At 40.9% G+C, this 27733-nt stretch overlaps 1 protein-coding gene across 1 annotated transcript; it reads right to left on the bottom strand.

Annotated features, from left to right (window-relative positions):
- Positions 1 to 131: 131 nt before the first annotated feature.
- tnn (tenascin N) lies at positions 132 to 27733 on the bottom strand (the record flags this gene model as incomplete). Its single annotated transcript, XM_079172629.1, has 18 exons — positions 132 to 281; positions 1810 to 1973; positions 2569 to 2733; positions 2829 to 2925; positions 3470 to 3621; positions 3790 to 3928; positions 4553 to 4683; positions 7153 to 7416; positions 9214 to 9477; positions 9780 to 10043; positions 12431 to 12694; positions 17623 to 17712; positions 18912 to 19094; positions 21146 to 21275; positions 21393 to 21526; positions 25798 to 26172; positions 27029 to 27229; positions 27538 to 27733. 18 exons carry the CDS (start codon positions 27731 to 27733, stop codon positions 132 to 134), a joined length of 3363 nt encoding a protein of 1120 aa, XP_079028755.1.

Here is a 27733-nt window from a genome sequence, read left to right as displayed (position 1 = left end):
AGAGTTGAGACACATAGAGGCATGTAGACCAGTGGGGACATATATATGTACGTATGTACAGAAACACCCAAATCTAGCGTGATGGCAGGTTAATGGGACTGGTGACGACTGTTGACGTGGGAGGTGCTCCATTATTTCTTTTGGAGGTTTATGGTTCTGCTCTTCTCTCGGGCCATCAACGATCGCCTCTTCCTGCTGGACAAGGCTCCCACGGGTCGGATCTTCATCTCGGTGAAGTCGAGGGACACCAGGTGGCCCTTCCACGGCTCCCAGTTCACTCCCTGACAGCAGCACAGCCGATTAAGTGGGAAAGAGATCGAAGAGGGAAACGCAAAGTATGGTTAGAGGGTGATGTTGGAGTGATGAGAGGGAAGGGAGAGGGGAAATGAGGGAGACAAGAAAAGGATGGGAGACAGAGTCACAGAAGAGGCAGGCGGCAATGACAGACAGGCAGAATGACAAACACTAATAAACACCAGCCTCTGGCTTCATTTCATGTGAGCACAAACTTGTTTTGACTGTTATTGCATTTTGCCGACAAACATTGCGAGAGACATCTGCAGCGACAATATTATGGATGGAATCTCGACAAGAGCAGAGAAATCCCCTGGCATTTTCTTCAGTATCAAACTCCCTTAGACATAATAACTGTTGTTGTTACCCTATCAGCCTGGCAAAAACACTTATGCTTTATAGCTGGTGTGAGAAATGTGTTTTCTTATCACTGCTGATGGATTGAGGCCATTTCTGCTTCATCTCGACAATCCAGAACAAAACAACTAAGAGTGGGTTAGGGCGGAGTTGTCTTTGATTGCTGACCAGGGAACAGCCTCCCGGTCATCATTCTTTTTTTGTGGTTCTTTTTGCAGCAGGTTTTGAAAGAACCCCAAATAACATGATGGCTATAGTGGTTTTTGTTGTGCATCACTTACGCAGGAGAAAATGGAGACAGGAGAAGCAGCTATAGTTGTGAGCGGCAGTCGTACAACTACTAACCGTTTTTCCTTTAGCACAAGGAAAAACAAAGAGACGAAAACAGCAAAAACTCCTCCTTGAAACCTCCAATGACTTAATAAAGGACACGTTGACATTTTTTCCACATTGACATTTTGAGCTAAAGAATATAACAGTTTAGATATCCACTTATTATTCACGGACAAAAGTCCCCAGCATAGCTTGAAGCAGATCCAAACTTTGCAAGTTGGAGAATTAATCAATTCACTGGCAAGGATGAAGTGAAGGCATGATGTTTGACAGTCTACAGCCTTATCTATAAGTTAGTATAAGTCTGTCATCACAGATTACAGTCAGGGCCACTTAAAGCCCTGGAGTGAGTGAGTGAGTGAGTGTGTGTGTGTGTGTGTGTGTAGAGGCACTTATTCATGCCATTGTTAGGAGTTCTTAATAATATTTAAATAGGATGATTCTTGTTTAAATGTATGTGTTTTGATGTCCTTTGAGCTGTGTGTGTGTGTGTGTGTGTGTGTGTGTGTGTCTGTGTGTGTGTTGTTTTAACTCTGGATGCTGAATCTTCCGTCTGCACAACAGATTTAGTCTTGGTTATTAATAAAGAAACCTTGACCTTTGTCTTTGATGTTAAACCACCAAGACCTGTTTATGTTTGGAGTATTATTGTGAACATTATATGATTTAATTCACTATTTTAGTTACCCAGTACTACAAATACCTGCTGGTACTGGGTGACCCACTCTACTAACTATTCTTTTTGCATTTTTAGCTTTTTGTTCTTTTCAATACTCTTTTAAACCCACATTGGAAGACCCACAACACTGAATCACTCTCACTCACCAAGCTGTGCCTGTTGTCTCCCCACTTTCCGTTGATGTTGGCAAGATGACAGTTTTTGTACCACCAGGCGCCACGGTGGGTCAGGGCACAGTTACCCAGGGCGATGTCATTGTCATTATCAACAGTGGTCCAGGGCCGGCCTTGGTGGTAGGTCATAGCATCACCTGGGATCATCAACAATAATTAACAAAGGTTGTCTGCAGACTTTAAACATTAGAAACTCCACAGAACACTCTGTATGTACCTTCCTCTATCAACAATATATTCTCAGATTTTGCTGCTCACTCCTTTTTCCTCCAAGTGCTCCCTGATGGAAACTATTTAATAAAAAGCCCAAAATAGAGAGATGCAGTGTATGTTGTTTCAGAACACTGTGTAATGTTTAGACCCAATGTCCCATTTGCTGTGCGTCTGTATGTTTCTGTCTTCAAAGCCCATTAAAACCCTGCCTTCTTCTTCCCTTTAAAACTCCAGCCTATAACTGACTGAATGCAAGTTTCTCAAACAAATACTAGCACAGACCACCTACTGTCGGTGTGTTTTAACTTTCTCAGAACCCCACACACTGATGGGTGGGGGGCCTACTGCTTGAAACCCCTGTATTCCCGCCGGTCTGTCTAATTGCCATCCTTGCCCTCTCTTCTTCTCTATAACTCTTTCTAATTGGAGTTAAGTGTCAGAGAGTATATACATTTGTAGAGTATGCTGTGAATTGTATTGCTGGTAGTTTGGAAAAGATTCTCGGAGTAAAAGGCTCACCTGCTGTTCCACTGTATTTGCCGATAGTGATTTTGAATTTCTGCTTCACCGGTGCAATCTTAAAATTGTCGTACACAGCATAGGCTCTCTCAGCACCCAGGCCCAGGTCAAACCTCAGCTCATACTGAGTAGGAGTGTTGGTGAGCTCATATATCTTATCCAGACCTGAGGGAACAGCCAGACAGAGTGAAAGTAAGAAGAGATACTCCATTACTGTTCATATGTGCATGTTTCGATGTCCGCAGAGAACCAGTGCTCACCAATCCAGAACTCCTCTGTCATGTTGCCGAACCCGGCTATGTACTGTCTCCAGCGCTTCATGAAGTCCAGTTTGCCAGAGGTACGTCGTTGGAGCACCTGAATGCAGCGAGCACAGGATGTTCACTCACAGCTGTTACACAAATGTTTCCAGGTGGTTACCATCTCCACCACCAAAACTCATTAGCAACAACTGTCTACTACAATCATTAACTGGATACTCAAGCCTGCTGGGACAATATTTACATAAAGTTGGGGGACTCAGATTTAAAAAGAATAGTCAAAATCAAAGCATCAGAGGTCCAGATATCTTGACTTTTAGTCAATAGCTGTAAAATCAATGGGTCCTACATTACCCATCAGGCAACTCAACAGCATGTGGAAGTCATCAGGATATCTTTTTATACCATACTTCTTTGGCTTTTTATGCCAAAGCCAAAGAAGACATTACACAACTTTATTCAGAGGCCGTGTGAGTCAGTGGAATACCCCTTCAATATTTACTGGTATAAATTCTGCCCACATAATGAACATTACTGCAAATAAAGTTATAATACAAAAATAAACAATACTATTAATATCCTGAAGCCTTATTCAAAAGATAGTCTTTCCTTATTTAGATATGTGCATCAGTGATTCATACCAGCCAGCCGCCTCCATCAGTCTCCATGTCACAGTAAGCCTCAATTGGTTTGGAGCGGTCGTTGTAAATATAGACGGTGTAGATACCACTCTTCTTATTGCCATTCTTCATGATCTGAATGCAGTCCATGGGGAAGGGGTACAGGATGCCAACTAGGGGAGAGGTGTGACTGTATTATTAATGTTTATTTAATACTCATGACGCGACGTTACAGCGCAGAATAACATATCACACAAACTGACTAAAAATAGGAAGGAATCTGAGCAAAGAGCATCATACACAGAAAACAGTAGTGACTCAGTAGACAGTAGAGCACAGACCTGTTCTGAAGATGGTCTCCACCACCTTGCTCCTCTTGCTTCCCCTGTAGGCAATGATGGTGACGATGTATCTCTTCCCCATCTCCAAAGTGGATACAGCAAAGTTGCTCTCGCGGGCGACAAGCTGCTTTTCAACCGTCTGGAGAAGAAATAAAATCATAATAATTGCAGTTCAATCTTACTGAACACAGTGATGACGTGGTATTGAGTTTCGATTAGAGACAGGCATTAAGTGGGCTCCTAAATCTTTATATGAAATCTTAAGAGTGTCAAGTAAAAGATCAATCACCTCATCCATAAATCCAAAAGTAGATTCATTATAGGTTTGACCACAAGGGGTCAGCATTTAACAGAGCTTAAATTGAACACACAGCTTTGCTGTTGCCTCAGCATATTTCAAGCAGTGAAGAAACTGTTTTACAAATAATATTTGTATGCTTGAAGAGACAAAGACAGGACTTAGTTCAATATTCCCATTTGGCCACAGGATGCTAAAAGGAACTGCAGCTCTGTTTTTACCCAATGCAGAATAAAAAGGTTTTTATCATCCTCCTACACAGTCAAATTCAGTTTACCGTATGAGGGTGAGTTCTTTGTAATTAAATATAATAGGCATACAAAAAATAAGTGCAAATATACTGCTACACAGAATCTGTATTTACAAATTGTGAGACATTGTGTAATACTTTATAGTTGTCGCACATGTGAATATGTTTCGGGGTGGAGGCGATCTTTTTTGGGGTTAGAAAATATGGCTAAGTACCTCCATGTTGCCTTCCTCATCTCTGTAGGTGAGAATGTAGCCCTCAATGTCAGCAAGAGGAGGAACCCAGGTCAAAAGAGCAGACTCCAGCGTCACATCCGTCGCCTTCAGCTCCTTCGGGGCATCAATGTCTGTTGGAGTGTAAATCAGAGTGGATTACAGCACAGGAACATGGAGTATACTGTATGTTCATCAATACATCTTCACAACTCAGGTCTGAATTGGGTAAGCAGAGAATTTTTGATGCTATTTACTTGAGTTTCTTCAATAAAACTGGAAAAAATAATCAATCTTGAATGAAAAGAGCCTCTTAAATTAAACAGCTGTTTAAACATTTCATCTGTGCTTCAAAAAATAAAGTTTTTCTCACACTTAAAATAAGCGTTTCCTAGGACAGACATAACTTTGCAGTGCGGTATTAATCCCTCTTTATTTCCTTTCTCTACCTCAATGACAAGTTCAACATTAACGTATCTAACACTGTAGCTTCTCAGCCTCGCTCCACCTGGAACACAACACCAGAGATGACAGCCTCCTGCGAAGTTACAATTTGCCTGTGCAGATGAACCTCTGCCTTGCTTTGGGAGGTTTGACCTGAAACACACGCTGAAATAATTTGTCTGACACAAAGATGCCTGCTGTAACCGTGGCAGCTTTAACCTCCCACGGCTCAGGAAATCAGAGGAAGCGCATGTCACCATGACGTACAAAATCAGCTCAAGCTATCTATTATTTATTCAAGTCAAGACTCATTCTTTCAATCCTCTTCCAGTATAAATAAAGCCTTCTGTTTCTATTCAGGATTCATCCTATTCTCATTTTTTACCAACATTGAACAAATTGAACCGCTTTTCTGGTAATTCAATTGTAGTGGGATAATATCGTGTCATAACAGTCATAGATTTAGTAGAATCAACAGTGGAAACAATAACGCTGAAAAAGTCTGTGAAACACACCGGTGTCGCTTTGAGACCGTTTTAACGGACATATTAATGGTGCTTGCTACTAGGTCCAATAAAATCCCAAATGTAATAACACATGCTTTTATGTGTCCCAGATGATATTGTCTGACACAATGGCTTTCCTATCTGAACCCAGCACCGCGTTGGTCTGTAACCACAGACAGTTTCTAATGAGTTACGACGAGACAAGTTTATAATCCAAAACTCTGCTATTTGCTGCCTAATTGAAAAAGATTCCGCTTTCACTTAGAGCTCCCAGGTGATTTTACAGATCATCTGGCACACACAATGATACCCCTGTTGTAACCCGTTCACCAGGTGCTGCCGCTGCTATTTTTACCCCACACTAAGTTACCAGACATACCCACCGACATGGCCTCGCCTGTGCGATGCATTTCCTGCCAGAGTTTCGGTGCTCCTTGGTAGTTTGCATCAAACTCATTTTGACTTTGTAAGAATTGAACAGTTGATCAAATCAAAGGTCATAGGTCGTAAGAATTGATGGATTGCTGTTTTGTGTGCACATTAATCACAAGTATCATCATTATGAAATGAATAAATAAAGCAATTTTCAAGTTGGTGTCTAAAAAAATTTAGTATTTAGTATTATGGTTTTTAAATGACTGTTTTTGAGACCATCAGCCATTTTTGAAGGTTACATTGATATTAAAATGCACAAGTTTCTGCACGTTTTCCAAAAAGTCCAACATTGTCTCACGCATGATGCAAGCACCACACGGAACTCTCTGTGACGATACAACAGATGTATTCCCTGAGCTCTGGTACTTCACCCTTGACCCCTGTGAATACCAGTGTGTTCAGTACTGTCCAATCAAACATTAAAGAAGTACAATACACCCGCAAATGCAGAAATCTACTGACCAATGCAATGACGTTTTTTCCAGCATTAATTAACATTCCGTATCAACTCTATAGGGATGAAATCACAGTAGTTATTGTCCTCTTCATCTAAAAGGCTACAACGTTAACTCACCTTTACATAACTCCTGTTACTGCTTCTGCAGTAACTAATATCCCCTCAAACTAGGATCACATCTAGCAGATCCTGACTGACAGGAAATAGTTCTTACCATCATTCTCAGACAAAGGCCTTTTGTTTTTAACAGTAATAGAGCAATGAACTCTTGGTTTATACAAAGAAACCTGGTGAAGAAAGCTCATTGATGTGAAAGGCCTTTTCAGCCACAGTGATTGCAAATTACTTCAAGTAGATTGGTTCCTTTTTTACCGAGACAGCTTTGTGCAAAAATCACAGCATTTATGAAAAGATGCCACCGTGTTGGTGCTTATGGGCCTAGTAAGAAAGATATTTAAAACAATCCAGAATCAAATTTATGACTAGAATGTGTGACTATTTTGTAATTTCACTACACTAAACATCAGATTAAGGCCTCTCTTAACAGAAGAAAAATAGCTTAGGATAACTGCCATTGGTAAATGTTTCCATATGCAGTTTTTCCTGTGTGTATCAATATCTTTGAAAACAGAAATCTACACTGCCAGAAGTGTAAAAAAAATGACCTCTTTTAAAGATGTCAACTGACAAATGCCATTTCAAGAGAGAGGAGAGCTTTATCATAACAATAAGAAAATCCTGCCTATTCGTAGTGTATTAACCTGTCTCAGCTTGTGTTGAGATCTTCCTGCTGGCTTTGCTTCCCTTGATGGCCCAAATGTAGACAGTGTAGAGGACACCAGGCCTCAGGCCAGTCAGCCTGTAAGAGGAGCTGTCAGACCCGACTGGGATCTCCCCACTAGAGCCCTCAGAGGAGCTGTAGGTGAGGACGTAGCCATCAATTTCTGCCTGGACTGGATCCCAAGACACGCTGAAGCTGGACTCTGTTTCATCTCGGGCTAAGGGGTTAGCAGGAGCATCCAGTTCTAGAGGAAGATGTTAGTTGAGTTGGTTATTATACTACAAAGATGCAAACTACAAGAACTACTGATGCAGACGACAAAATGTAGTGTTTCATTTCTCACCTAAAGGTGAACAAATGAAATCTTCTGGCATGCATTTGCTAAAAACATTAGTAATATGATGGTCATTACAAGAACAATTATGTTTACCTTCATATATTGCATCGTAAAAAAAATAAATATATATATATATATATATATATATATATATATATATATAGATATACCCTCTATATCAGATGCAATATATGTTTAAACCTTTCCACTAGCTTTGTCCCAACTCACTGCCCAAATGTAGAGAATGTAAAGGACACAAGGACTCAGGCAGTAAGCTCGTAGTAGACATCATGGGATCTCAGAGGTGTCTCTGTGCTTGACCTCTCATCAGAACTGTAGCTCAGCTTATGTCCATTGAACTTTTGACTCTACTTTGTCTCATGACACACTGATGATGGGCCAAGAGTTTAGTTGAAGCGCTCAGTGCTGCATATGGAGTCACGGTTAGAGCGAGAGCTAAGAAAACTTTGCCTGGAATAAGAACACGAGAGCCCCCGTTAACGGATGAATCCTCATAGCTCAGCCAGAAATGATGGAAGTTGGGGGCAATACCTGTTTGGCAGATGTTATGGACTGAGCACTACTTGATTGTGCATTACTCAGAGAAAGAGCATTATAAATCATATCTATCCTGCTTTTCCCTGGAGGAGGGAGCCTGGTGCACCTGGATCTTGCAGGGAGGAAAACGAAGATTGGTCAGAACATTTTGCCTTCTGGGTTTGCTGAAAATACCTTGCATCTCTGCCCACTAATAAATTCAACTCTTGACTCCAAGCCTCCAATTTCCTTCTATCCATGCATTGGTTCTATACAGAATGGACTCTGTTCAAAATCCCAATCATGCAAGCAGCTGCAAGGAGCCCTGGTTAGAAGGTGCTTGTCTGCTGATGGACAGCAGGAGTGAGGAAGACGAACAGAGGAGGGAGTCCTTTAAGGCATTCAGTTGTCCTTCTCTGGTAAAAACTGTCTTTTTCTATTCAGATAATTAGGCGGCTGTTCCAAAGATCCAGGGAAATTTGGATTTCACACATCAGCTAAAATGTGGGACAACAACTAAAACATCAGGGGAATTGGGTGCCAGTGAAGAGACAGCTGAGCCAAAGAGTCAATCTTCAATCCAACATTCATCTGTGGTCACAAACGTTGGGTAGTACAGCACATGTAGATAAAATGATCATATTATTGGACAAGAGAGGCTGAGATGAGGTTCCCGAACATGTTGGCTGACCTCAGTCTGAATGACAGCGTGAAGAGTCTCTTTCAAAGTAGCAGGTAGAGGTGTTTTGGTCACTTGGAAAGAATGGCCCTGAGCGCCTTCTTATGCTCCATGCATGAGAGGCTGAGGGGAGACTGCAGGGTAGTTGCGGGACACGCTCGAGGGATTAAACCGCTGAGCTGGAGTGAGTTATTGGGGAAAATGGATGTTTGGGCTGCCGTGCTCGCCGTGACCAGCATGAGAAGTTGGCAAGCAGATAGATGAAGTGATGGATTTGAAAACTTCTTTAAACAAATAAGCTGATTAGTGTTCCATGTGAGAGACACGTTTTCCTTTCGGGGTTTACAAGAGGACTTGTCTTGTCAAAATATCTGTAGAAGGTATGATGTATTAAACATAAACATGGCCCCACAAAAGAATATGTGAGGCGCGTATTTTAAACCGAGGCATGGCTTTAATTTGTTGGTTTAACAGAAAATGGGAGAGACCTGTCTGAGCTTGTGTTGAGATCTTCTGGCTGGCTTTGTTTCCTTTAATGGCCCAGATGTAGACAGTGTAGAAGACCCCAGGCCTCAAACTAGTCAGCCTGTAAGAGGTGCTGTCAGGCCCCACTGGGATCTCCCCACTGGAGCCAACAGAGGAGCTGTAGGTTAGGATGTAGCCATCTATTTCAGCCTGGGCTGGAACCCATGACACGCTGAAGCTGGACTCTGTTTCATCTCGGGCTGAGAGGTTAGCGGGAGCATCCAGTTCTAGAGGAAGCAGTTAGTAGAGGATATTAATACACTACTGATGCAAACTACAGACTATAGACCAGTCCAACTTATCCCAAGACCCGGTACCATGACAGACTGAAGCCTGACTATGTCTCACCTTAAAGAGCTTTGTGTGCACTAGTTCTAATTTTGAGTTGTGGATTTAGACACAATGGTTGAAGCTACATCTAAAAAACAGGTGTCGGAATCATTTAGGAAAGTTTTTAAAATGTATTTTTCATCAAGCACATAACCCAACATTTTGGCATAAGCTGGTCGGAAAGTGTTAGATTTGAGACCTGTCTCAGCTTGCGTTGAGCTCTTCCTGCTGGCTTTGCTCCCCTTGATGGCCCAAATGTAGACCGTGTAGAGGACACCAGGCCTCAGGCCAGTCAGCATGTATGAAGTACTGTCAGACCCGACTGGGATTTCCTCACTTGAGCCCTCAGAAGAGCTGTAGGTGAGGAGGTAGCCATCAATTTCTGCCCGGGTGTGATCCCAGGACACCCTGAAGCTGGACTCTGTTTCATCTCGGGCCAAGACGTTAGTAGGAGCGTCCAGCTCTGTGTGGGGAGTCGTGGTTAGTAGAGACTACTAAAGGACATCACGACATCCAGTGCATACATAACAACAAGAACAAACAGCTAATCCAAATCAGTATAATGCGATTCCCTCTTACACAGAATCTTCGGTCTCTGTGTAAGAGGGTTGAAACGTCAAACTTGGATCAATGTGTTTTGGTCCTTTAATCAAGAAGATGAAAATAAAACAATAAAAAAAACAATGACTAACCAAAGAATCCCATGTGACAGGTTTCGAATCCAAGTTTGACGTTATATCACATTTTTATACAAGCAGGCTTACTATGAGTACACTATGAGCTATGTTAATTAGATAACATGCAAACTACTATAGCAAACAAAAGATGGTGACAGAACATTGTTGCAGTGAAGAGAAATCTGAACCAGTGATGTTTCCTGATACGATGTCAGATGAACCTATATCTCATCTCAGCTGCGCCATATCACTCGGATTGTTTGTATTCTCCAGGAACAGGTAAGGAGATGCCCACTTAAACACTGAAGATATGCATACAGCAAATTATTTCACACATCTGTCCCTCATCATTACATAACAATAACAATAATAATATTGCTCATGTTATAGTTAATTATGATCACAATTGCTAAGATCACCAGCTAGCAAAGTGAGTTTCAAGCCTCTTCGTATATTTGCATCCAAGAGCCATCCCGCTGGTTGATGTATGAGTGGGGTTATTGGAGCTAACATGTCTGCTGAAAGTTTTTGGCTTCTAAAGCAATTTGGATGTCCGCCAGTTACTCAAAAGCCTTCTTCTTCAGCCTTTTTTCTACAGAGACATGAAGGCAAGCAGACAGCAACAGCTGCTAAACTTCACAACAGCAAAGATGAAGAGACAGGATAACACAGGAGAAATAAAATTGCTGGCTTTGTTAAAGAAGCAAAATTGTCTCTTCTCAAACTTCTTTAAGACATTCAGCCCCAGGCTAAACTAAATGGCCTTTAAACAAGGTGTCCAGCCTAATTATATTAACTAGCCTTTTTCAAAAGTTTCTGTCCTTGCAGATAGACAAAGAGGGGTTAGTGTGATAAGTGTAAAATGTCTACTGTGATGCTTTTGACTTCTTTCCACCACAAAAAAAGACACGGAAGAGTGTAGAAAACCCACACAGAGAAGATCAAAGGGAAACGATTGATGCATTGTTCATAAAGGCTATTTCAGTTAAAAGCATCTTACACAAAGGAGTTTAAGAAAAAGAGGCACTTAAAATATCCTTCTCTCTGCTCACAGGCTGGAAAGAAAGAAAGAAATGAAATCCGCTGCCTGGGAAACTTGAGATATCGGAGACTCCCAGGTCAAAGCTGTGAAATGCCTCCAATATAACCAAAAATGCTGGATCAGGTATCGGCCAATACGCAAGTCTATGCATCCAATATCACATTATCATATAACTTATGAGCTCATTTATGCTATTTAACAACACCAACATATGTGTCACTCGCTATGTGATTATGGCTGATCAGCAAATTAGCACAACACACCTATGGTTAACCACTCTTATGCAACCTATTTCCCCCCTGATATTGCTCCATTGTGAACAACAAATACATGTTGAAATCGGCAGGAGGAGAGCTAGTTAACGTTAGCTGTTAGCAGCTGTGGGGCAGCGCAGTCTTGCTTTACTAAATAACGGAGCTAAGAGCTAAAGTTAACAGAGGTTGCACTGAGTTACATTATGATGCGCACAAGCTCTACTCAGTAAAAAATGTTATTATGCGAAGGTAAATTATACCTTCATGATGATGTGTTCGAATGTAATCTTGTAAAATTTCGTTTTTTTAGAGAAACCTGAATAAATACAGCAATATAAAAATATATATTAGAGAGGGAATTTTCACCCTCTTTAACTTGGATCGGGTATTGGTAACATTAGGCCGATCTATTCAATATTACAGTCCATATTATATATATATATATATATATATATATATATAATTCCTGTTTTTGACTGGATTTGTTGCAAGTTGCTGTTGTACAATCCATTTTTTTAATAATGAATAACAATTTAATGGATTTATATCTATGCATTTATTTGTTACATTTTGTTTTATAAAGTTAAGAAAGCAGCTGTTTAAGTCAAGCCTGATGTTGCCAAGTTCAGATATCAGAATCAGTATCGGAAAGGAAGAAATGGTATCTGAACATCTCTAGTATTTAGATCTACAACTGTGCTCAAACAAAAGTGTTAGTAAGTTATCTCTTATGTCTAACCTTTGTGGCCTTTATATCGAACACCAGACCCTTTAAACTTAAAAGGTCATTCTTGAAACTCTTTAATTGTGGACTCACACAGAAGACCAAATTCATCGACCACTCCTGTAATGAACAAGGGTCCCATTCAAAGTTTACCTGTTTCAGCTACAGTTGAAGTCTTCGTGCTGACTTTGATGCCCTTGAAGGCCCAGATGTATACGGTGTGGAGAACTCCAGGCTTCAAGCCAACCAGCCTGTACGAGGTGCTGTCCCGTCCTACGGGGATCTCGGTGCTGGAGCCCTCAGCAGAGGTGTAGCTCAACATGTAGCCATCTATTTCTGCCTGGACACGATCCCATGAAACGGTTGCTGTGTCCTCTGTTACTTTAGTGGTGATCAGGGTGGTAGGAGCATCCATGTCTGAAGAAGATGAGATTTAAAGTAGGAGTAAGAGACAAGCCGACAAAAGAAATAAGGAGTTCTTGTTCACTTCACTGATCCTTCCCGTCCATTCACATTGGCTGTAGAAACTCAGTTGAGAAGCACAATCTAACAGCACCAAGGGTACAGAAAACAGAAACCAAGTGGCATAACCCTAAGATATTGAACACACTGTATATTGTTTGAAGGTTACAGATGTAGAGGGGTTTCACTCTATATGTGTAAAAGTTTGGTGAGTCTTAGGCATTAAAATGACTTGCCTTAGGGAAAGATCAGGGGTTGGGAAGGACTAAAGAAGGACTTTTTTAAGATTAGCGAACCACAAGGTTTGGGTGAAATTGATTACTTAGTCAAGGTAAGGGGACCTTAATCCTCATGGTTACAATAATTAACATGTGGTGACGGTTCGGGGACGATTGTGATCGTGCTCTGAAAAAAACAAAAACAATATTGACTCATTTAGAAATTGGAAATGAACAGCGGTCTCCCGAGTTGAAGTCTGACGTGTTGTTGATCCATCCTCCCTCTGCGGCTCTACAATAACATCACTTGACTTACTGTTCTCCTTGGGAAAACAGCCTCAGCAAAACCGGAATGTGTAATTACTTAAATTGCACGGGGCAGGATGAGCATAGTATGACAATAGTTTGATGTACAGTATGGCTAGAGTCTGAGTTTAGACTCTCGAACAAAAGTCCCAAAGGAAGAGCTCTGTGAAGCACTTCAAAAAGGACATGACCAGCCCACAAACCCAACCGATGGTCTGGTCCTCATCACTGAACTCCACAGGATGAGCCGATGGGACGAGGACACAGCAGCGCAGCAGAGCGCAGAGCCTCTGTCTGTAAAGTCAATGGGCTTGAGGAATCACAGGAGACATATGGGAAACGCAGGCGGAGCAGTTGGTGGCGCATGTGTGTGGATGGGTGTTAGTTTCTGTCGAGGGAATCTCGATGAAAGCGAAGAGAGGGAGACAGAAAATAAAAAGAGCCACAGAGGCATCGTAAGAGAGACAGAGGAAGTGCAGGGGAATGTAAAAGCAATCATCATTTAGGATTATTCCTCTGTGGCAGCGGCTCAGTGGAGGTCAGTCTTGTGTCAGTGCGCTGTCTGCATCATGAAAACTGATTGATGATGCATCCAGGAGAAGAAAGGAACCACGCAGCTGCCTAACTCTGTACCCCCTCTTTGTCTTTCTCCTCTTCTCCCGTTGTCACTTTTCTGTCCTTGTGGCTGCACTGCTTGACAGTCTTTCATGAGCTAAACCACAGGAGGAATTTATTATAGCTCAATTTTATTCGGGTTGAGTGTAAAAATGAGAGGTCAAATAGTAGTCTAAGTAGCCCTAAGTGAGCGCTACTAAGGGAGCCCAGAGAGCATCACTACGCATATACAATGACACAGCATATCGGTATCCTTCTAAATGTTTGCTTTCTCTGAATACTGCACTGAAGACTATGAAGTGACTGTGAGGCTGTTCACACAGACTTTACAACAAATCATTTCACTGTCTCACACCAGGACTGTGTGAGTATGACTTGACACACAAACAGACAGCATGGACCACCGCAGGATTACAATCCATCAGCTGCAATATCTTGGTTTTTTTGTAGAAAAAGAAAGTACTTAAAAAATGTTTTTTAGGAAGTTGTGGATCAATTCAGAATCTCAGAAGATTCTTGATTGTTACATGAATAGATTTGGTTTGTAACCATCTGAATGAAGCTTGTATTCAACTATGCCTCGTTGTCCAAATCAAAGGTTTCTCCTCCCTCTTTGGCGTTATTTTGTTTCCCTCTGCAGCTCCTTTGGCTCTTATAGGCAGTATAGCTGCTTTCTTGGCTGTCTGATATATTCTTTTTTCCAAGCACGACTTCTTTCTAAAGGATCCCTTGCATTTGCTCTGAAGTTACAGCGTGTGATGGATTGAGTTTCTCCAGACGTTCTACCCCACTAGCTGCATAGCGATAGTGGCTACCGGGCTGCAGAATACGAGCTGTGGCTTCGGTCATTTGGAAAACAGCTTATCCATTATGGCGGGCATGTTCAGCAGAGGCATCGACCACACGACGCACAGTAACAGGCCGTCTTTCATCATTTACAGCCTCACCGTACTGTGGAACCCATACAGTACGTCTGCGGATGGAGCCCAGGGAAAATATGTGTCGATAGGTGCCGTTCTTTTAGGCACTACAGTATGTCAGGTAGTCTAAATGACATATGTATTGTTGTGGAGTCCTCTGGCTACCAAAGTCTTTATGTGTTTATTCAACAATCTATTTGTACCGTATGCAGCTCGTAATTCTTTATGACAGGATTGACTTTTTTTGCCAAATCTTGAACATGAAATGCTGCTTTTGCCATCATAAATCATCCATCATTATCCATCCACTGGATCAGCAAGCATGCACATTTCACAGTTTTGATAAACCCATTAGACCAACAGTTAATTTGGTATTTTTTTACATTAAGCTCTACTAATGCTGTCAAATCATCAGGAGTTATTAATGTATTATTACTTCTCAAAATAAAAATAAACCTTTGAAGATACAGAGCTGTATGTAGAGCTTAAGTATGTAACCATAAATAAGGGCTTGAAGATATTCCTCCAAATGCCAGACATTACTATAGCTTCGTGGCGCTCACTGTGTGTGTGTTTGAGAGAGAGAGAGAGAGAGAGAGAGAGAGAGACACTAGAGGGAAAGGGGAAGAGAAGGTGAACTATTGCACGGCATGTTTCTGTAAAAAAAAAAATGCAGCCTACCCAAACCCGCCGAACCCAGAGGACACACTGATTGTGGTTAGAACAGTATATCTCCTGTACCTGAGCCTTTCTACAGACACATGCCTGTACACACACATGAACAGGCCAATAGTGCTGTCTCTTACCACCCCTTTTTAATGTAAAAGAGTATTATTGTATTATAGTATTAGAGATTGTTATCTTTATAAAATGTCCCGTCTCACATTTTTCACTTGTCATATTTCTGGCACCTACTGCACAGAGCTGATGGACAAGTCTGAGCAGACAGGGTGCTCCCACTGCGCCACAATGAGGTGCTATAGTGTGTTCAGATAACATAAAGACTAAACATTCCTCTCCTCTACCAATGCCAAGTCCATCTGCTTTTGGTTATACAGGCCTTGGTGGTGACTTTATTGAATCTGAATCAGCGGTGCAGCCGTGGTGGGTTGCGTTTATACGATGTATAATCTCTTGGCAGGTTAGTGAATGTGAAACGTCTGCTCCAGAGAGAGAGAGAGCTCCATTTGACTCTGGTGTCTTTCTAAATGTTAGCTGACATTGAATCTTTTTATTCTGGAACTGATGGCAGTTAAAAGACACCAGATACAGCCACACACAGAATATCACACACACACACTTACACATTTATATACTATAAATGAATATTATATTATTGTATTCTCCGACTATTCCTGCTGAATGTTTTCTCCTCATTTCTTGCCGTAACCATGGCATTTACGGTCCTCATTTTCTTTATTGCTGTTGCTCTTTTCTACATTTCCCCATTCAGATCCTTTTATCTCTCATTGCATGCTACCATGCTGGCCCAATAAAAACAGCATGGTGGGTGAGATAATAGGTGTGTGTGGTCTCTGTTGCACCACACCAGACATCATGAAACCAGCACATCCTCGCTGGAGAGCAGAGCCGGGGCCTATCCTCCTCAATCACCTCTAAGCCTTTTCATGTAACACCTAAAATGAAGGATTGTAGCTACTGGAGTGGAGACAAGCCACTGTCTGTCTGGTGCAGATTAGCACATTCCCTCACTCACACATGCAATTACTACACGAGTAGGTGGCACACTCACACGCAGAAAGATTAGCCGTGACAGAGGCCCTTGAGTACCTGACTGGCTGCAGATGAAGAGAGGTGAGTCTTGAAAATACCTAGCTAACACTGATGACTAAAAACCATTAAATTGGCTGCCACGGGGTCTAAAAAATGAAGAACCATCAACCCGGAGACTGCTTTTGAACTGAGTGAGCTCCAAGGGTGGATGAGAGCGAAGGTGGGCGAGGAAAAAAAGGAAGGGAAATGAAAGAGAGAAAAGTTAAAAATAACAAAGCACAAATGAGCAGAATAATGGGAGAAACTGGTGACCTGTCGTGCCATTGTGCACTATTCCATAATAATAACTTTAAAGAGCCTGAATAGCATCACCAGCTGTTAAAGTGAAACTGTTCAATTAATTCCTCCTCATGTCCGAAAACCAAATGTTAGACCAAATGCGTCAAACTCAATGCCACACCGGTAAAAACCAACATTACCAGTTGGACTCAGTATATCCTTCTCACCTCAATAATCAGGGAGCATCTTGTAGTCGTTACACCATTCATATCATGTTTCCTCTTGGTGAACAGGCTCACCACAGCCATTACGACCTGTCAAGATTAATAGGCTGTAAATTCCAGCTCTTACATCATTAACCCATAGTCGTGCTCCTTTCCGGCTGTATTCATTATGCTATTATCATTGGCTCTGTGTGGAAGGGGATACCAGGCTGTATCATACCACATGTCACAATTGTGCATGACAGATTGGGTTTTTCCTATTAGGCTCTGCCCATAGGTGAATTACTGGTGGCTTTACAAGAGCTAAGAACTGTTGCTGCATCCAATTCAAAACTAAGTGGAATATGGATGTCCTCACATTTTCTTTAATGTGTTTCACTCCCATAAGTGGCTGATCTTTCATTTTGAATGTCATCCAATTCAGACATAGTCGGTGGTAGCACGAACCCAAGTCTCTGCCATTTCTTTCCAGCGAGAAAATGTGCGGAAAATTGGTTCCATTTTGTACTTACTGATAACATACAGAATTTGCACTGAGTAACACATTAGGTTAAATGGATCATGGACGCTTATGTGTTGACACTGACCTGTGGCACCGGTGACAGAGGACGGTTTTCCCTCAGTAGTTCCTTTGATGGCCTGCACTGAGATCTGGTACTCTGTTCCTGGAAAAAGACCTGCACCAAGACACATGTTTTGATCTTGATTATATTTTTGTTTCACCATTCCACATTCATTTTTCTGTCTTTTCTTTCTTTGCGAAATACTCAATGCTTTCGTCTTGCCAGTCCTAAAAAATCCATCAAACTATCTATCTGAGAGGGAAATTCACTATTTGGTTAACTTGATCATAACTTAACCATAATCCATGATGAAGCGTCTCAACTAGACATTGCTTAGTTCTAAAGGCTGACAAGTGAAAATAGCAGGGAACCACTGCTCTATACTGTGATCTGTGTTATAATGATATGCAACTTAAATATATGATAAGATATTCCACTATTTAATGCATTTGCATTAGATCCTTTTATTTTATTATTTTGTTATAATTATTGGATATATAATATATTGATGTGATACAATTCAGAGCTGTATTTGCATATACATGCATACTGAGTGTGTGTGCAAGAGTATATGTACTTTATGTCTTTTAAGTAATTAAGTAATGATTATAAAATGTAGTAATTTCTAAAGAAAGGTGCTTGGCAATAAAGGCATTTCCCACAAAGTATCAAACAGTCAGAATAGTAACAAATACTAGAGTAAATAAATAGAATTAAAAATAATAATAATGTCAACAAAAGGGCAACTTATCAGTTAAGAAAAGCAAGGAGTATAAGTGAGTCTTTTGAAATGCATGATCATATCATGAGAGGTAAATTAGTAAGGAATTTAGGGGCAAAGACAGCAAATGCATGGCCTCCCTTCATTTTAAGGCAAGCTCTGGTAACATCCGGTACTAGATACTGGTTAGCCGGCCTCAGAGACTTCAATATAAGGACACAACAATGTACTCAAAACCACTTCTTGTTTGCAAACTGTATATAAAAGCTGCAATGATCAGCTGACTACTCGATTAATCGAAAAATAATTGCCTACGTTATTACGTTGTTGATATTTGATAAAATGTTAATAAAAATGTCAGGAGATGCTGTTTTCAGCCTTTCAAATATGGAGACTCCTGCGTTTTTTCTGTTTTACATCGTATTAAACTGAATACCTTTGAGTTTTGGACTGACAAAACAAGACATTTAAAAGACATAACCTTTTGGGTGGTTATTTTTCACTATTTTCTGACATAGAACAAAATTATGGGCAGATTAACCTGATACGAAAATCGTCAGTTGCAGCACTACTGTCCTATTACAACACCTACCAACAATAGTGTGTTTGGTGCGCGCCTCTTGGTTCCTCTGCACGTTCTGCTCCTCCTCCTGTCCTGAAGGGTCAGTGTGTATGAGCCTGAAGTGATCCACTTCAGCTGACGGGTTCTTCCAGTCCACCTGGATAGAGACTTCTGTCTGGCCAAGAACTCTGACACCATCAATAGCGGAGACATCTGTGTAGGATACAAGTGTTGAACAGCGAGGTGGAACTGGGAGTGCAGATCTGATCCTTCAACTTGAAAGCCTTAATTAAAGCTCCTGTAATCACAAGCACCTGCTCTGCTCTGCTCTAGTCCCATGTCCTTGAGCTAGATGATGAATCCCTTTCACCATGAAATGTGACCTTCCTGGGAAGGGAGCTTCACAGGAATTTATCTTTTTGCTATCAAGAAAATATCATATACCGAACATGATATTATTATAGTAACATGAAATAATACTACATACTGTGGATAACATCTTCACTTCAATGTCAGGAATTGAACACTGAAGTGTACCAGCACAGAAGACCTCTCAATTATTATTATTATAGGAATCATGAGGAATGACATAAAATAGTTATGTAAGCATTGTGCATTGCTCATATCACATGATTTGATCAAATTCAGTGTAAATAAAGCAATTGTATTATTGTTTTTCCGTCATGTTTCGGCCCAAGCCATTACATACAAATATGCACATATTTTAAGCAAAAGTTAAAAGGTTGAGTCAGCAAGTCTGGAGAAAGATTGTTGATTTTCAAACTTAATACCTAAACAAATACACCCCCATTAATACCCATTCATACACTGATGGCAGGGGCTACAATGCAAGGTGCCACCTGCCCATCAGAACTAACTAATCATTCACACCGATGGCAGATTGAGGGACGACCCGCTCTATCCTCAGACACCCACATGATCAGCCCTGTTCTTGATTGGCTGGAATTGTGTTGGGCGCGTCAGTCAGAGTCAGAGTTTGTTTTCCATTTACAGAGCAAGGGCTGCGTTTGAACATCCACATTCATTTCAGCACACACACAGAGCGGACAGCTGGCAGACGATGAGAAGATATTTTGACATTATTTGACAAAAAGGATATTGGATTACAATCGCTGACTGCACCCTGAAGTGCTGAAACACATCACTGGCTTAACCTGTCTCTATGATACTGTGATTGAGAGGCACCATCCGACCATACCATACCCATTCTACCAAACCCAGACATAGGTATTTGCCAAAGATTCAAAGCCCAAAAGGCTTTTTCACACATATGCCATTTGAAAAATAAATGAAATACATGTAACTAATTTACAATATTAACATAGCAAGGAGGGATGTCAGAATTTGCAGCATATGGTGAAAAAAAGACCAAAACCATAAAACAAATGATCGAAATGAAACAAGTTAGCATAACTTTTCCAATGGAACAATGAAAACATTCACTTACACCCTCTTTTGAAGTCGATCATCGTTTGAAGTCGAAACTATGTGACCAGTCTGCCTCATGCTGTGTGCTTCTCACACAACCATAAGCCAGATGATGGCATGTTTTCCCATGCCTTTATGGGAATGCCATGCTCTGTGAGTTTTTCCACGGGTAACCAGGCTAACCACACATTAGAGTCAAACTCAATCTCACAAATCCTGTCTAGTAATCTCTCTCTCTTCACATCTGTCTCTACCACATCTGTGAGCAAGTCCGCTTTCCATTATACACATCCGTGTAGACATTTTTCCTTGTAATTACCTCTAAATTGAATGGTTAAAAAACCAGCACTTAATGAAACACAAGGTAATGACAGGCCTCAGCTTGTTCATTGCTTTTTAGCATAGCATTTCCGTAAAAGACATTTCCGGTAGATTTAAAAACAGGGAAAAAAACTCCACATCTTGGGTAAGTCACTGCACAGTAATGCAACATCTCCTTCCTCTAAACATATAAGAACTTGACTTTTAAGTGTTTTCATGCCTCGTCATGCCCTCACTTACATTTGTCCTCAAATGTGAGCGCTTAATCCACAGAAAATCTAACAGAATCCACCAGACCTGCAGGCCCTTTCTGCCACATCAGTCTTCACTGGGTCACTTCTGCCTTTGAATCTACACCACCAACACATTTAAAGAAAACATGCAGCTCACAGCCCTCTCACTCTTCACCAGTGAAGGATCCTAATCTGCGTCATGCACACATTTTAAGACCCCGTTGATGTTTTTCAGTCATGCTAACAGCGGTCTGTTCTCACCTGTGGTAGCTTCGATCTTGTCTGCTTCACTTTGGATCTCTTTGATGACGGCATACACCTGGACAATGTAAGAGACTCCAGGAGTGAGTCCTGTGATGAGGTAGGAGTTCTCCGTGTTGGAAAGCCGGACCTAGGATACAATGGTTTGAGACAAAGGTGTTTTAAAAAAGAAGAAAAAAAGAAAAATATGCTTCTGTGCTACATTTATTTGACATACCCATACATATGACCAATAGAAAAAACTTACATGGTCCTGGGTACTCTCATCATTTTTGGGATGGTATGTCAGAATATAATACTCTGCCCTACGAACTGATTCCCACTTAACCAGGAGGGAGACGTCGGTCACCTGGACCAAGCGCAGACCCTGAGGACTGTGGACTGACAGGGAAAGAGAGGTAGACAAAGACAAAAGAATTAACAGAGGCTGTCGCACATTTTAATAAAATGTTCTATCACTTTAATAAAGGGGTGACACCAAATAGTCGACTATTCCACGATTCCATCCAAGGAGCCCGATTCATCTGCCACTCTCATGGAAGAATCGTCACAGTGGCGAAGAAATGTGGTGAAGAAACAAAGGATCATTCCATCCGGGTTATATGGGGGTGCTGAATGTTTCATTTTATATAGAATCGCTTGATTTCTCCAAATTATTCAAAGCCTATTCGTGAAAAAAACGCATGTGCTTTCAATCAATGTGCTTACTTTGCATGAATAAATCACCATGTATACAAGGTTGCAATTTGCAGGACCATTGGAGCAGTATTTGGCGACAGCCTCAGAAAGACTTAAAAATAACAATACCATAAGGCTACTGTTTCAGGCTTTTCAAACACCTCAATGAACTCAAACTGATAATTAAACCAGAAAATCTTGAACAAAAGCAATGCATTGTTTTGAGGTTTCTTCCCAAATATGAGATGGAAACAAGAAAAACATTCTGTGGGTATAATAGAGGGAAATAAATGGTAGATGGTGGTACATTCAGAGAAGCACACTATATAGAAACGTATGCATATTTTTCATGGGGAAAATGTTAGATGGGTGGTAAACACTTCCTTTGGCAGTGAAGGAACTCTCATCAGGTTGCCGTTCCACAAGGCAAAGTCAGGAAGGCAATCCTTTTCCATCCAGTCACAGTTAATATCCCCCCGTTGCTACTCGAAGCACAACCATCAACAATCTTTACCCTCAAATAACATCTCAGCACAGCTGGGGTGAATAAATTAACATATTAAGATTGGAAAAAGTAGAAACTAATAGTGATTTGTGTCTTATCTGAGGGAAATATGAAAGGAAACAACACGTTTGGACTTCTTAAAAAGGCTGTAAATCTGCAGCGAGTGAGCACTAAGGAAGGACAAGTTAATGTTCAGGACAAATGAAATGGGAATTAAGTCAGTTTCTTTCTATTTGTTCCTCTGTGTCCTATTATCTTTCCCATTCGTTTGTGAATAGTAAACATGTTAAGTCTCTGAGACAATTCACTTACTCACAGAACTTGAAAAAGTGGCCAAAAATGAAAGGGTTCACTTTGTTGAACATAACCTTAAACATTTTTGAGGGAGTCAAAGGAGCGACAAAAGGAATGTTAAACCCATAGCATCTGCAATGTGTTGATATGGCACGAAAGAAGTTACTACGTTCATTTTTAATAATCTCACCCGCTTTATATGGAGATTATCTCATTAGATGCGGCTGCTAAACTTTCATCTTTCTTCCTCTAATCTGATGGGTAGACAAGATTTCAGGCTACGAAAGTCTTTTTATTGCACCACTGATTCTCTAAACCACACGACATCTGCCTTTGATAGTGGAGATAAAAAAATAATAATATTGAGGCTATATTAACATCAGTGGCACTAATGAAACTGCACTATACTGGATGTATAGTGGGCTACATCTAAAACCATAAGTAATCTCATCACCCAGGGAGCTGACTTGACATCCATCGTCCAGGTGCAGAAATGGCAAGTCGCCACATAAAACAAAGAATGTCTCTTCTTCTCCCAGTGCTTATTACCACTTCTGCTACTAACAGCTAAAAACAACACTATGTATTTTTTTTTCTCCTACCTCCCACTTTCCCTTCCTCCCTGACTTTTCCTCTGACTTGGTGCCACTGTTGATGTTGGACTCCCTTCAAAAGCACCTACACACGAAGCTGCAGATCTGTTTCTAGCAGAGCACAGCTCAGCTTGAAGAAACCAAATAACGATCAAGGGTTTAACATCGCTGACCCACTGTGGACCTGAAATTGGTTGTGGAGCTTCTTTTGGTGGGCATGTGTAGCAAACGTTAAAAAATCCATGGCTTGTGCTCTAGGTTACATTTAGAGGAAGAAATACCACGGACACATTTAGCCAGAGGTTTCCAGTTATAGATTAGAATTTTAAAATGTATTCTGCAGTCCAAGATACAAGCAGTAAAAAAAAGCTACATTTTGCTACATTCACCTGCAGCTAAATCTTCAAGATATCCTTAGAAATAACTGTCACATGAACCTCGGTGAATTAAACTGTCCATGCCTGACTGCTGCTGCTCACCTTTCTGCTTGCTTGGCCTTAAATTGCCACAAAATGCAATTTTGTACTCTGCTCCTGAGGCAGTACAGTAATAGCAGTATGGTGAGAAGTGCATTTAGCAGGAAAGGCAGTGATTCTTCTTGGAGGGTCAAAAGACTGATGGGTGTTCTTATGTTCCCGTGGCATTACAGTATGTGACCTGATGTCATATGTAGTGTAGAGGCCATAACTGTCAGAGGTCATGGGGTCAGTCCACTGAAAAGGCCCCATCAGCTGCTCTACCTGAAATAACTGTTGGAGAGATGCTTTGAATTCCCAAGAAGTAGGTCAGTGTGGCTATCATGATAACTGCTTTAACTTTAGGTTCATCACTGAACCGACCATTTATCGCAAATAGCTGAATCAATGAATCTTTTCTTTAAATTGTGCTGCACCTCTAGTCCTTGGAGCAAGTAGCTCATTAAAATAAGGTATGAAATGTGCAGGCTACAGCTGTTATTTGTGTCAGTTATATGTGTCCGGAACATTTAACCAAATGTGTACTATTCATCTCCTTTTCAGGTTGCATGCAGGTTGTCAACATTAGTTTGACAATTACTCAAAAGTGAAGTGTTTCTACAGATCTTAGGGTTGTAGCAAGTCATTTTAGTTACTTGCAAATGTAGAAAGGTAAACTTAGTTGGATTTAATAATTGATTTAAAAGGATTGCTATTAAATACTATATTCGCAGCATAGCGAGTGACTAATGACTGGGGGAAAAAAAGATATCCCTGTACACCTGTTTGAATATACTGGGTTTAACGCATCAGTTGATAAGACTTTTAACATGACATTTTGACATAATTGAATAAAAACTAGTGTAAATACTAAATGAATAAAATGAATGATGGCTGAATTTTATTTATTTGTTTCGGGGTCCTGGTATTGTGCATGCTGACTCACTGTCACGGCTGGAACACTTGAATAGATCAGAGCCGTCGTTGATGTTATTAGTAACGCTTGAGCTTTACCTACTATGACAGGTTGAAATGTCTGCTGTAAAAAAGGACTATTACCACCCAGTAGATGAGAAAGAAATGCTGCAGCAGGAATCAAACCAATGATTGCAGATAAGCTGGTACAAGCATGAATTAATCGCTGCAAGTTTTAAGAATTCAATCAGGTAGATCCTAAAAGTTTTTACGAAATGCTATAGGAAGAAGATTTATATTAAGGTGAACTGTTATATCTGTAACGGTCCCAGAGCTCCTTGTTGCCTCTGTGTTTCTTCCATGAGATGGCAGTTAACATCCACAGCTTAATAACAGCAGAGCCACAGAGGTGACTTGAGAAAAAGGGTGAAATGTGAATCTTAATTCTCACGAGAAACACATATCACACTGAATGCAAGCCTGGGTCATAAAGAGTTATTATGCGTCACCCCAGATATATAATTCACCCATAAGTAGATCATGATGGAATATGCTTACACATTCATCCCTTAGGGACACATTGTAAATGTCACTGGTAGCTAGCATAACAAAAAGAAAAGTATTATTATACTAGTATGAATGATCCTTGTCTCACTCTGCAAGGATCAAATGGACAGAAACATATGGCGTGAATATTTTTTGACTGTCTGATCATAGTCAACAACAATGCAGATTTAGTCCAGTTTAAGGCCCGGTTACACATCAAATAAAATGGCAAAGAAATTTGCTGCAATAGGTAGATTCACAAGCAAGGGCCGAACTGAATCTACATTCACTGAGTGTTTCAAGTTCAACTTCAGGAAGTTGTCGTCATGCCCCTTGAGCGACTGTAGAGCCGAACATTGAGGAAGCTATCATGGATTATTAGCTGTGTTGCACCATTCACTTTAATTTAACCGTGATTTGTCGGAGTCCATACTGTTCCGCTATAAAGGTTTCCTGTTAAAAGACTGGAGATGTAGCGAATGATGTCACTTGCTAGTGTATTCTCCATTAGCATTTCAGTTAACGTTAGCGAACCTAGCGTTAGTAAAAGTTCACCAACTCAGTTAGTCATGCAGCACTTCCTACATCACCAAGCCTCATTAACCACCTACTTCATGAGTTATTATACATAACGTACACAGAAACGTTTGTGTTTTAATAGCTTACCTAATGAACAGTCTTCGCCATAAAAGCCCTCTTCACAGATGCACTGGCCATCCACACACTGGCCGTTACCAATGCAGTCATTGGGACACTTCTGGACACTGCAATCCTCGCCGGTGAAGTGCGGGAAACACACGCATTTTCCATCCACACATTGTCCCTTGTCGTTGCAGTTGTCTGGACACATCAGCTGGTTGCAGTCCTCTCCCATGAAGCCCTGGTGGCACACACACTTCCCATTCACACATCGGCCGTTGTCGTTGCACTCATCGGGGCAGGACGAGACTGAACAATCTGGGCCTTCCCATCCTGGGTTACACAGGCAGCTGCAGTTGTCGGGTTGGTAGGTACCATGGCCACTACAGCTTGTGTCTACGCCTTGAGAAAGAGCAGAGTGAAAAAGTGTTGTTTAATTGGCAGGTAAATTATTTTATAGGCCTACTATAGGATGTATTGAATTACTCATATATTAAAAAAAGGATGTAAAATAAGATTGTAAGATTGTTTGAAGTCTCCCTCCTACTGCAAACTCCTCTTTCCACTTGTTTACCCTAGTATCCAAGTAAATTACCTTCTTTTTTTTTACTTTAAACTTTATTATCATCGTCATTCACATTACATACATACATGCAATTAGCATATGACCTACTCTGCTCAAGGAAGTATAGGCAAGCGAACTGTAGCAGCCAGGGAACCTTGTGGTTACAGGAATACCCCCTCTACCCCATGAGCTTTCAGGTAATTGTACTTTACTTAAGTTACTTTATACCTCTACACCACAACATCTCAGACGAAAATATTGTACTATTTACTTCAGATTTGTTCAATACATTTAGTAACTCTACTTTACAGATTGATATCTGTAATATCATGATATACATGGTATATTATTGTATATTGAGCTACATAGCAGTATATAAAATAATACAAATTAGCTCCACCTCTACCCGCTGCAACATTAAAGTGATGAACACATTAATGCATCAATAATTGTAATCCAGCAATATAATACATATGAAATGGGACATTCTGTAGTGAGTACTTTCACTTGTGGTACTTTCAGTATATTTAGTTGTTAATACTTTTATACTTTTACTTAAGTAAAATCTTGAATGCAGGACTTTTACTTCTAGTAGAGCATTTCACTCTGTGCTATTGTTACTTTTACTTCAGTGAGTTATTCTTCCACCACTACCTATGAATTGTGGGTCAACTAGGTTGTGTGACAGTTTACCTGCAGCCCCACCGCTTCCACAACATCCCTGAGTACATTGGGTCTTTAGGTAGTTGACTTCTTCCTCCAGCCCGTTGACTCTGTACACCAGTGACTGGAAGCTTTCAGACTCCTCGCAGTCACACTTTGGTGTCTGCAGCCTGATGTTGTGTCTGAAGATGATGTCGTTCTCTCCATTCGTAGTGGTCTCTGGCTGCAGACCTACAGAATAGAACATAAATTAAACTTTTTTGATTTCTAGATATACTGCCATGGGTCACATCGCTCACACATGATACAGTAAAAAAATATTTAAAAAATATAAATAAGCATGTCATACTACTGAAAGAGGCCAGTGTGGTTGACTAATATTCATATACAAATAATCATCCTTCTTACAAAAACAGTTCATTTCTTCCCCTCTGGTTGTGCACGGATTTGAATCCAATGCTCTGAGCTTTCTGTATACTCATACACTACTCATCTCAGCTGCATTCTCTCAAGCTCTAATTCTTATTTTTGTTCATGACCTGTTTCGTCCTGGGTTGGCAGGAGCTGAAGTTTACAACTAGGGCTCCCCTGGATGTCGATTTTATAGACGTTGCTGAAGGTGACTCCCTGCTCTGGGGCTGATGGGGCTGGGTGGTTGGTGGCGGAGCTGAACGGTGACACGGTGCAGAGTAGGACCAGTAGGCACAGGGCCATCCTCAGGAGTCTCGTGGTCAT

The sequence above is a fragment of the Pholis gunnellus genome (assembly GCF_910591455.1).
Source record: "Pholis gunnellus genome assembly, chromosome: 14".
Taxonomy (NCBI): Eukaryota; Metazoa; Chordata; class Actinopteri; order Perciformes; family Pholidae; genus Pholis; species Pholis gunnellus.
The sequence above is the reverse complement of the archived record's forward strand: the minus strand, read 5'-3'. Positions and strand labels throughout refer to the sequence as shown.